At 43.4% G+C, this 12,575-nt stretch overlaps 1 protein-coding gene across 1 annotated transcript; it reads left to right on the forward strand.

Moving 5' to 3' along the window:
- Window positions 1-3,998: 3,998 nt before the first annotated feature.
- On the forward strand, window positions 3,999-10,371 carry LOC139552864 (superoxide dismutase [Cu-Zn]-like). The gene is made up of 4 exons (XM_071364968.1): window positions 3,999-4,155; window positions 6,747-6,913; window positions 9,132-9,249; window positions 9,443-10,371. Exons 1-4 carry the CDS (start codon window positions 4,084-4,086, stop codon window positions 9,548-9,550), a joined length of 465 nt encoding a protein of 154 aa, XP_071221069.1. The 5' UTR covers window positions 3,999-4,083; the 3' UTR covers window positions 9,551-10,371.
- Window positions 10,372-12,575: the final 2,204 nt, after the last annotated feature.

The following is a 12,575-nucleotide window of genomic DNA, read 5'->3' on the forward strand; positions in this document are numbered from 1 at the left end:
ATTGAGCAATAAAAGCCCCACTTTTATTCCATAGGCTGGGATCTGCACTATGCAGCTGTTGCAAGAGCTCATTTTTCACTGGCTATCCACTGGTTTCAAAAACAGTGATTGATAGGCCGATTAAACTTCTTGAATTCAACCATTATTGGGTTCAAATAAACATTTAGATTTGTGAACAGCCATCCGCAACAATCACAATCCGTGTCTTTGCTGAGATTTTCAACCACTCCCTGGCCTAGTCTGTAATACCAACATGTTTCAAACAGACCACCATAGTCCCTGTGCCCAAGAAAGCGAAGGTAACCTGCCTAAATGATTACTGCCCCGTAGCACTCACTTCGGTAGCCATTAAGTCCTTTGAAAGGCTGGTCATGGCTCACATCAACACCATTATCCCAGAAACCCTAGACCCACAACAATTTGCATACCGCCCTCACAGATCCACAGATGATGCAATCTCAATCGCACTCTACACTGCCCTTTCCCACCTGGACAAAAGGAACACCTATGTGAGAATGCTGTTCATTGACTACAGCTCAGCGTTCAACACCATAGTGCCCACAAAGCTCATCACTAAGCTAAGGACCCTGGGACTAAACATCTCCCTCTGCAACTGGATCCTGGACTTCCTGACGGGCCGCCCCCAGGTGGTAAGGGTAGGTAACAACACATTTGCCACTCTGATCCTCAACACAGGAGCCACTCAGGGGTGCGTGCTTAGTCTCCTCCTGTACTCCCTGTTCATCCACGACTGCGTGGCCAAGCACGACTCCAACACCGTCATTAAGGTAGGCCTGATCACCGACAATGATGAGATAGCCTATAGGGAGGAGGTCAGAGACCTGGCAGTGTGGTGCCAGGACAACAACCTCTCCCTCAATGTGAGCAAGACAAAGGAGCTGATCGTGGACTACAGGAAAAGGAGGGCCGAACAAGCCCCCCATTAACATGGACGGACTGTAGTGGAGCGGGTCGAGAGTTTCAAGTTCCTTGGTATCCACATCACCAACCAACTATCATGGTCCAAACACACCAAGACAGTTGTGAAGAGGGCACGACAAAACCTTTTCCCCCTCAGGAAACTGAAAAGATTTGGCATGGGTCCCCAGATCCTCAAAAAGTTCTACAGCTGCACCATCGAGAGCATCCTGACCGGTTGCATCATCGCCTGGTATGGCAACTGCTCGGCATCTGACCGTAAGACGCTACAGAGGGTAGTGCATACGGCCCAGTACATCACTGGGGCCAAGCTTCGTGACATCCAGGACCTATATACTAGTCAGAGGAAGGCCCAAAACAATCCCAAGTCATAGACTGTTCTCTCTGCTACCGTAAGGCAAGCGGTACCGGAACGCCAAGTCTAGGACCAAAAGGCTCCTTAACAGCTTCTACCCCCAAGCCATAAGACTGCTGAACAATTAATCAAATGGCCACCCGGACTATTTACATTGACCCCCCCCCTTTGTTTTTACAATGCTGCTACTCGCTGTTTATTATCTATGCATAGTCACTTTGCAAATTAGCCCGACTAACCTGTACCCCTGTATATAGCCTCCACATTGACTCAGTACCGGTACCCCCTGTATATCGTCTCCACATTGACTCAGTACCGGTACTACGGAACTACGGAAAGGTCTACTACACCTGTTGTATTCGGCGCATGTGACAAATAAAATTTGATTCGATTTTTATGGAATGGTCTGCCTATCCATGTGAGAGACGCAGACTCGGTCTTGACATTTAAGTCTTTACTGAAGACTCATCTCTTCAGTAGATTCTATGATTGAGTGTAGTCTGGCCCAGGGTTGCAATGGTGAACGGCAAGGCACTGGAATGACGAACCACCCTTGCTGTCTCTGCCTGGCCGGCTCCCATCTCTCCACTGGGATTCTCTGCCTCTGACCGACCCTATTACAGGGGCTGAGTCACTGGCTTACTAGTGCCCCTCCATGCCGTCCCTGCGAGGGGTGTGTCACTTGAGTGGGTTGAGTCACAGATGTAATCTTCCTGTCCGGTTTTGCATGATCTTTCCTGTCCGGTTTAGCATGTAAATCTTGGTGGGGCATTTTTTTTAAATATATCTTTAGATGGATTCCAGCAAAGCCACTACACAACACAACACTAAACAATACATGAATTGCACTATAACGGTGACAAACGGTGCCCACAAACTGTTAGGGCCTACATAAAGCTGTCCCGACAGCAGTACCAACACCTTACCACTGCTACACCTGGCTATCAGAGGAGCCTTGTCTGGCAGTGAAACAGTTCATTCAGCCGCTTTAAAAATAACAGAGCTGATATGGCTGATTTGCTTAAAGAAATGTGGTTTCTACTGATGGTTGAGATGTACAAACTATGGCATAATGGGACGAGCGGATAAGAGGCAATCCGAAATTTCGATTAAGACATTAATGACCGAGGTAGGATGGACATAGTCAATATAACTATTTGTTCAGCACTTTTGAAATTTACAGTGACAGAATTCAGAACATGGGCCGTTCTTACAGTATTCTCCCTGTACACCAAGTCAGAACCATAGGATAAATAAAGGGGCATATAAACAGACAATGAAAAGCTCTTACGATATTTGATGATGACATTTCTCTAAAACAGGCTATAGGCTACATGTGCACCACCAAGTCAGTTAAGGTTAAGTTATGAGGGGAAAAGGGACCAAATTACTAGTGTGAAGCACATGGGCTATTAACAGCTTACTACACAACATAGTATTACTTTCTTAGCTTCAGTATACACATCTCCCTGGCATATTACATAATTTATGCAGCATTTTTGGACTCAGCGTGTTGTGCTGTGCGCACTTGAACAGGTGGCGCAGCAGTCCTTCATGGGCAAATTTTGTCATCAAAGTCCGGCATTCTCTGGATTTATGGTGCTTTCAAGACAACTGGGAACCTTGAAAAAAAACAAGGTAGAATCATGACGTCAGTGATCTTCAGGTCGGAGCCTTAGAAAGAGGCCAGAGTTCCCGACTTGCAATTCTGAGTTGGATGACTGTTCAAAACGTATGTTCCAATCGAAGCTCGTTTTTTGCAGAGTTCCCTGTTGTCTTGAACTCACTGAAGTCTGAGATTTCCCTTTTCTGAGTTTCCAGTTGTTTTGAACGTGGCAGAAGTCATGCTGGATTGATAGGTTGGCCAATGTTGAATGTTTATCCTTTTAAGCTTGGAAAAGAGACCCTTAAACCCAGACTTGGACCACACACCCATTCCACTGAATAACAAGCTAGTGATTGCTTTGCAATGCTTGCAGTTAGCTACTGATTCCTTCCAAACCACTCATTGTTGAATTTGTGATTTCCAACTTGTGTAATGTTTATGTCCAATGGCCGATGAGCACCGATACGTTTTTATCTATAATGTATCTTCATTTGACAAGGATTGAAAAGGATTTGCCTGTAGATTGTCGACTTGATTCATGACAAAGACTGCTAGCTTGCTCGCTAAGATTTTCAAAGTATGATCAGTCCAATCAAAGCTACGATCGATATAAAGTGATTTGACATGTGGCCAATGACCTTAAGGCTTCTTCCATTGGGAACTTCTAATGGAACTCTATGGCAGCACCCAAGGGGCTTGAATTCCCGAGCTCTCACTATAGATTTTGCGGTGAAGTAGTGTCCCCATGAGTGAAACAACACTGAGTTAATCACAGCGCAACTAAAGAACATTACCAACCCCTACCCTCCGTATTTTTCGCTGGCTGCCCCACCACCACAGAAAGCACTGAGCTAGGCTAAAATACCTGCATTTTGGAGCTGCCTTTTATTTTTTGCTAAACAAGGTGGGGCTCACCTGCCCTTAATGACAGGTTGCCACTGTTTGTACATTGTGTTCCCCAAAGTTATGTATCGTTCAAACGTGATTTAAACAAGCCTATAAACAAGTGTTCTCATTAGCCAATCAGATCTCTGCTCACCCATCCCCACGCCCTTGATTGGACAATATTATCCCCACGCCCCTGATTGGACACTATTAGACGAAAGATACTCGATTTTAAGCTTGCAGAAATTTCGTATTCGGGACTTGAGATCTTTAGGTCAGGCAAGTAGGACGTGTAGAGATGGCGTTGAAGGCTGTTTGCGTGCTAAAAGGAACCGGTGAAGTTACCGGGACCGTATACTTTGAGCAGGAGGTAAAATATTTCGTTTATAAGGAAAATACATGCATGCACTTTGAGACGCAGTCTGTGTAGATGGGCCTCGTTCAACTAGCTAACGTTAGCAACTTGGCTATCTTAGCTAACTAACGTTATTTGTCAACTCTTGCAGATCATTTATGTAACTGTTTAGTTGCTAGCTCACTAGCTAATTATTTTTGCCTGACAACGTTTAACGCTAACTAGCTAGCTTTGTATCTGACTAACCCCAGTTTCATTCAAAGTTCAATCATGCAAACGATTTACTTAATAGCCTGCTGACGTTAGCTACTGTAGCCATAGCATGTGTGACAGCCTTTGATACCAGTCGTCTCGTAACCTGTAGTTGCACCTTTAACCCCTCGTTGTAAATGATCAACTCAATATAGGTAGATATCGTACCCATAGCTAGTATTCTGTAAGCAGGTTGGGGGGAATTATATGCGTTAAATGCTAGCTAGTTCTGCCTGTTACACACTTAACGTTTAACTAAGAAGTTTGGGGGTCCCTAGCTAAACCTTAGCTAACTGACGTTAACGAAAACCAAAGCAAGCTACAAACACGTTACTGTAGCTACTAACACACGGCGTGTAACGGTTTAATAAATGGCGACCTTTTTTGCTGAGTCATTCTATCCTGTGCGCCAGTCCGTTTCTGCTCTCATGCCAACAGAGAGCACATACAGATATGGGACCAGGCTAGAGTCATTCTGCCTTGTCCCCCCCCCCATTTCCCCTTGAACCTTGTCTGGTGTGTGTTAATCTAACTGTCATGCCAAATTTGCTCTGAGAAGGCGTGTGGTCGTTGAGGCCACCAAACTAGCGGTAACTGTTGTAGCTAGCTAGTTGACAGTTGATCCCTCAACATTTCAAGTGTCCAAAAACAGCTAGCTACATTTGTTTTGTTGGTGCTATGCTAGCCCGAGTGTCTGTTTGTGCTGTCATGCCAAACACTGATACTTAAGGTGCGTTCGTAAATTCACTCTGGCTATCAACTGCGACTTCAGAGACCTCTCGTTTGACTGCAAGAGCGCAGAATAACTGATGAATTTACGAACGCTCAACACCTGTTGAATGCGGCCGGTGTGGGCAAAAAAGGCAAATTTAAATGATTGCCAGCAGCGCCGTTAGTCACCGACGCTCTAGATAACATGATAACAGCCTACCAGCTCTGCTGGGGGCGAGTAAATTGGTCAGTGAGGTGATTTGTGTCTAGAATTAGCTAGCCAACGTTAGCTAGTTAGCTTGGGTGCTTGACTGCCGTTGTGGTCAGAGCGGATCCTCGACCAGAGCTTCCAGTGTGCGGCTCCAGAATGAATTTAGGAACACCCTTAAATAGAGATTGAAAACTGGATGGTTCGAGCTGGCTGGTTGGGTGGTTCGAGCTGGTTTTTGGGTGATATCAGACGTATACCACGGGTATGACAACATGTATTTTTACTGTTCTAATTACATTGGTAACCCGTTTTGAATATTTTTTTTCAGTATATATTTTTAATTACATGTTTTCTTTCTTCATCTAGCTAGCCAACATAGTCATGCTTCTCCTATTCGTCTCTAAGATAAGCATGTTTGTGCACCACTATCTAGCTATACACCAGCACTGGTACCAGGCAGTATTAGCTAGCCAGCTACGTTTGCTCTGACTCTTAATACATTCAGCAAGCTAGATAGCCAGCTAACTAGCGATTTTAGCATTAGGGGCTAACACTTTATTATTATTTTAGCAACACCTTGCAAAGGAGAGAAACTAGCAGATGGTAGTTGGCAAGACAGTAAGATACACAAACTAATGGTGTACAGAAACTCTTGTGGAGAGCAGCATGTCACCAAGCCGGTCAAACCATGCCGAGTGAGCAACAAAGTCCCACTGACTCCGTTGTTGAGCCAACCGCTCTCTCCCTTAGGGGCAGGTGGGGACCGAGAGAAGCTGTTTTTCAGTCTATCTCAAGGCCGTCAGACTGTTCAACAGGCATCACTATTATTGAGTGGCTGCTGCCAACATACTGACTCATCTCTAGCCACTTTAATAATGGGAAAAATGATGTAATAAATGTGTCACTAGCCACTTTAAACAATGACACTCATCTCATATGTATATACTGTACTCTATACCATCTACTGCATCTTGCCTATGCCGTTTGGCATCATTCATTTATTTTTATCTACGTATTCTTATTAATTCCTTTACACGTGTGTGTATAAGGTTTTTGTTGTGGAATTGTTAGATTACTTGTTAGATATTACTGCATGGTTGGAACTAGAAGCACAAGCATTTCGCTACTCGCATTAACATCTGCTAACCATGTGTATGTGACGAATAAAATTGGAATTTGAGGCAGGGCCTGGTGTGGTTAGTGGCGTGCATGAGGAGAGGGGGATAGAGACGACTCAAGTAGCAAATGGAGTAATCGATTTAAAAACGTACATTTCACATATAACAAACCAAACATTGAAATACCGTTATAGAAGGTATAGTGAAAACTCAAATTGGTCCGTGCGTCAATACTGGTGTGTATATAGTAAAATACGTTGTACAGCCCAGCCCTAGTGTGTGTGTGTACAGGCCTATAACTTGTCTGTCTGTAGGGTGCTGATGCTCCAGTGAAGCTGACGGGAAAGATCTTGGGTCTGACCCCGGGGGAACATGGCTTCCACGTCCACGCCTTCGGAGACAACACCAATGGTTGTATGAGTGCCGGACCCCACTTCAACCCCCACAACAAGACCCACGGAGCACCCACTGATGATGTTCGGTTAGTCTGACCCCATGACTGAAGGAGTTAGGCCTCCTGCTAGACCAGGAGTTTTGCAAATCCTCTCCTCGGATATTCCCAGCTGTTTCGTGTACATAATTCAGGGAGACGACACAATTGTGAAACGTCTGGATGGTCCCAGAGTTTTTGAAAGCTATTGTGCTAGATGGCCACACTAGTAATGATTTAATGGTGCAGCTGTTTATACTATTCAACAGACAGTTATACAAAGACCTATAGAATGGTTATAATCAAGCACATAGTATTCTAGTTAATGTAATGACCCATAGCATGTATAACTCTTGGCAGTCTTGCCCTTTTTATCTTCTAATAGTCTATGGGACAGACTCACTGTCTTAAGTGGAGAATCTCTCTGTTGCCTTGACCCCTCACGTCCTCTCCTCCCCTCAAAACCATTAATGTTCTGACCTCGTCCAATGTTTTGATGCGGCGAGTAGCCAGGGATTTAGTGATGGGGGGGGGGGGGGGGTGAATCGATAGTGTCAAAAATAATATCCATATATTTAATTATCGTTTGGACAATATCGCAGTTGTATTTTTGCTCTGGTCTGTACTCAAACCAAAATTCCAGTCTTTCCCTTCATAGCTTGTTCTCATCTTTTTATATAGGAAGTTAATTTGTTTTCAGCACTTGTTTATTACCGTGATTGATCAACATTTGTTCTCATGGCTCTGTCTTGTCCCTCTGCAGCAGAACATATGCTGAGCAATATGTTTGGAACATTGAATCGTAATGCATGTAGAATGGTGATAATCGAATCCATGTCGTATCGGCACCTAAATTATGGTGCAGATACGATATGAGGTATCGTGAGGTCCCCTGGCAATTCATAGGAATCAAATGAATGCATTTGCGATTCTCCCTCTGATTCTATGCCTTTCGCGTCACATGTATGCGTCAGCAACTGTCCTTATGTTGGCGTGTTGACTCGACCAACTGATGCCCAGCAGAACCATCCTAGTGGAGTTGGAAGCTCAATGATTGTCTCTCGGGCCTGATCCCCATAAATAGCAGTAACATTCGGAAAGTATTTAGACCCCTTGACTTTATCCACATTTTGTTACGTTACAGCCTTATTCTAAAATTGATTATAAGTTAAGTCTATATAATTTGGAAAGGCACACACCTGTCTATATAAGGTCCCACAGTTGACAGTGCATGTCAGAGCAAAAACCAAGCCGTGAGGTCGAAGGAATTGTTCGTAGTGCGCCAAGACAAGATTGTGTCGAGGCACAGATCTGGGGAAGGGTACAAAAACATCTCTGAAGCATTGAAAGTCCCCAAGAACAGAGTTAGAGGCCCTTCTCCCCAGATTGCTTAGTGTGGCTGAAGGCCAGGTCTAGGAAGAGTCTTGGTGGTTCCAAACTTCTTCCATGTAAGAATGATGGAGGCCACTGTGTTCATGGACCTTCAAAGCTACAGATGTTTAATGGCTTGGATTTTGCTCTGACATGTACTGTCAACTGTGGGACCTTATATAGACAGGTGTATGCCTTTCCAAATCATGTCCAATCAATTGAATTTACCAGATGTTTCTACATGATGGGAGTCCACATCTCAAGGATGATCAATGGAAACAGGATGCACCTGAACTCAATTTAGAGTCTCATAGCGAAGGGTCTGAATACTTAAGGTGTTAATGTTTTTTCAAAAATGTCTAAACCTGTTTTAGCTTTGTCATTGTGTGTGTGTAAATGAATGTAATCATTTTTTGAATAAGAGGATAACTTGTGTAAAGTCCAGGGGTCTGAATGCACTGTAGACCGTCAACGAATCATACGGTCTGAACGAAGACTCAGCGACATGACGTTTCTACGAGCAACCGGATGAGCCGCAGATTTAAAAAACAAACATTAAGAGCACTGATGCCTTTCACGCTGCTGCAAGTTGACGGGACCAGAGCAGCAGAGATGTTTAACCTCCAATTCACATTCTTAGTTGTCGGGAAGTCTGCTGGAATTTTCTGTTTACGTCGCTTACTCTACCTGTTTTTAAATGCTACGTTGACTCTTGAGTAGATCTGTGATGGAATCAAATGAGATCACATGCAACAATAGTGGTTTTGAGAAATGTCAACCACCTACTCTTGGCTCTCATTGTTTTGCTACCGGTGTGCACTTTTGGGGGGAGGGGTGGGGTACACTATTCTAAAACTGTACCCTTTCCTCTGACATCATATCCTGTCTGTGTTGCTAGGCACGTAGGGGACCTTGGCAACGTGACTGCAGGAGCTGACAGTGTGGCTGAGATCAACATCCAGGACGAGATGCTGACTCTCACTGGACCCGTCTCCATCATCGGCAGGACCATGGTGGTACGACTCGTTTTTCAAACGTCTCATTAGCTGACCTGCTTTGAGCAGACTTTTTATTCCTAATGAACACAGCCACACTTCAAGTTCTCTACATAAACAAAACCCTGTTTTTCCCCACCCTTAATCTCCCATCTTGCGCTCTCTGTCCTCGCTCTCTCTTTTGCGTCCCTCCACCCCTTTTTTTTATCATTAGATCCATGAGAAGGCTGATGATCTGGGAAAAGGAGGCAACGACGAGAGTCTGAAGACTGGCAACGCTGGCGGTCGCCAGGCTTGTGGAGTTATTGGCATCGCCCAGTAAACAGACACAATCCCTTACTGGGAGACCTGGAACACACTAGCCTCTGCTTGAAGACCACCGTAGCTATCTCCCCCCCCCCCCCCTATAGAAGGCTCTGTAAAATACATTTCTACCCCAACCCTCTACCTATACCTTTATGGCAACTCATCTGACAGAACAGTTTGTCCCAAATGACCCCCTTGTGTTTATATAGTGCACTACATTTGAACATGGTCCGTAGGACTCTGGGGCCCATAGGACTCTGATCAAGATTAGTGCACTATATTATATGGGTTAGGGTGCCATTATGGGACAGAGACCCTGGGTTCTGAGGGCTTTGACTCGGAGACACACAGCCAGGACGTTGAGGTTGCAGGGGTGACCCAAATGACTCCTTATTTAGACCAGAGCCAATCTGGTAGTAGCTCTCTCCCCCCCCCCCCCCCCCCCCCGTGCCCTCTGATAGGCTAGGTGGAAGTTTCAACATATTGCTTGTACCTATTAATAAAATTCAGATCAATTGCTCTACGATGCAGCGGCTAGGGGTTGTTTTGGTTTCTAATGTCCGCAGAATATAAAGAGCTTATTAAAAGTTCGCTATCAACCGGTATATCTGTTGGTCCTGCTAAGACTGTCGTTGCTTCCTGTCTATATGTGATTTGTATTATTCTGTTGTACGCTGTCCCAAAGCAGTGAACATGTTATACATTTTTTTGTGAGTCGGAAATGGCACCCTAGACCCTCTGTAGTGCTCTACTTTTTTTGATCATGGGGCAATTTTGGACACATTCATTTTGATGTTCACTGAGTACCAAGCTGCCAAATAAAGAAATACATTGTCATTGGTGATACTTGTGTTTATGTTGCTGCTGTTCCTATGTTTATCATTGGCTTTGGAATCCCGTGGAGGAGATTCGGATGGAAGTTAATGTGAGACAGGATGGTCGTAGTCGAGGGCTACATCTGTAGGCAGGGATGATTTGGTAATGTGTTATTTTTTTGTCCTTATTTAATTTTTCTGTAGCATCCTGAGTAAGCGTTAGTGGCAGTTTTGAATAGAACAACCTAGACAAATATTTGTTGACTCAAAAGTGAAAGGTTGTGTACCAACTATCTCGGCAGTCACAAGGGTTGTTGACCGCTGTGTTACTGCTTACACACACAACAAAGGCCTCCGACTGTCGACTCTAGTACATTTAGAAGAGATTGTTGTTATGGTTTTTTGGTGCCACTAGATGGGGCCATCGCCCTGTCACAGGAAATAGTTTGTGATGGTGAGGAAGAGGTGAAGCCGGTGGTATAACTCAGCTCTGTCTCTAACAGGTGGTGTTGATAAAAATTCTCCCCATTCAAGGACTTTTTATATTGTCGATTAATGAGTGTTGAATTTAGTCAACAAAAATAAAAATAGAATGACTTAATTGATCAAATATAATTTTCGTAATGCTTAGGTTGTACTGCTATGAGTAGGAAAAGTTGACATCCTGGCAACTTGGAGAGAATTAACACTTCACCTGAGTTGTGCCTGCTCACACGTTGGGTTGTGGCGGTCAGGACTTTATTTTTTCCAGCTGGTGATTTGTTTAAGGAAATAACTGGTCAGTCTCACGGTAATTTACCATTTAATTAATTTATACACATTTAACATCTCCTGGCTTCCACACACAGCCTACAAGCCACTAATGCTGAACTTTGGAATATCTAAATATTTAAAAAGTCTAATAAATGTGTTTTATATAGCCTACACCTTCACAATAAATCTGTTATTTTAGATTGGTCTAAAGAAAATAGTTATTTCAGAAGAATAAAAAAGCGTACTCTGAGTTGTCTGTATTTTAGGCTCTGATAAATGGCAAGAAGAGTTGGCTTAACGAACAGCAAAATACGCTAGCCTATGTCAATCTACTATCTCACATAGTACACAAGTTGACCTATTGTAATTGGTTAAATTGTCCTTCTGTGCAAAAAATAAATATTCACAACATACTTTGGGATGTGAAAAATCCCAAATGAATACAATCACCCATCAAAACAAAGCAATGAGGCAACAGATCAGACCTTTCAGCTTGAAACGTTAAACTAGCAATGCGTACACGGTAGTAGGCTATCAGCGCAAATGTTCCAAAATGCAATCGATTAGCGGGAAAACACTGTTCTGAAAGGACCCCAAATGTAATTATGCATGTATTGCTTTTATTATAAAGGTGCATTTTTTACGGTGAAAATATAATCAAACATTATGCCAGTGAAAATGACCTTCCCCAAACTAGAAACTCAGGCACCCCTTATGTATGCCAGTTAGGCTCTACACCGGTTGTAAAGCAGATTAATGTGCTTAATTTCAATACGTTATTTGGCCACTTTAGTTGTGATACAAACCTTATCAAAACATATAGACCTATTGGCTAGGTTACATGAGGTGTGTGACTATGGCCTTGGAGAAAGTCAAAAGGCATTGTTTCTTGCCTTACTGCACACGCTGGGCATCATTCACAAGTGATAGACTAATATTGTCACCCATCAGACTATTCTTAATGTCTTTACATACATTATACTAAATAATATATGTGTGAAATTAGTTTTGATTTAGAATGTACCATTATCATGCACCTGTCTTGGAACAGGGTCATGGGAAAATGCACTTAAATAGCGAATGGAGGACGCTTTTCCCGTGGTTTATTTTCATGCCAGCCAGGTAGGCTATACTCCTGTTGTAAAGCGAAGCAATGTGCTTAATATTAGGAAAGTTTATAAATATAGTAGGCCTGGCTTATAGAAAGCTGATGGGATCCTCCTCTTTTTAATAGAGGCCATCACTCTATTTTCTCCCGCAATTGCATAGCCTATAGAAATGTTTAGCAACATGAGATCATGGTGTCATGAATTGTTTTATGTTTCAAAATACATTTGCACTGATGTCAGAGTGATTAGAGGGACAATAGAGTGCTGAGTACCAGGCAGTTAGCAAGTTTGGTAGGCTACTAATGACCATCAGCAGCATCAGAAGCCTAGTTACCGTGACTAAACAGTCACGTGGAATTTGACT

This window comes from Salvelinus alpinus, chromosome 24 (assembly GCF_045679555.1).
Source record: "Salvelinus alpinus chromosome 24, SLU_Salpinus.1, whole genome shotgun sequence".
Lineage (NCBI taxonomy): Eukaryota > Metazoa > Chordata > Actinopteri > Salmoniformes > Salmonidae > Salvelinus > Salvelinus alpinus.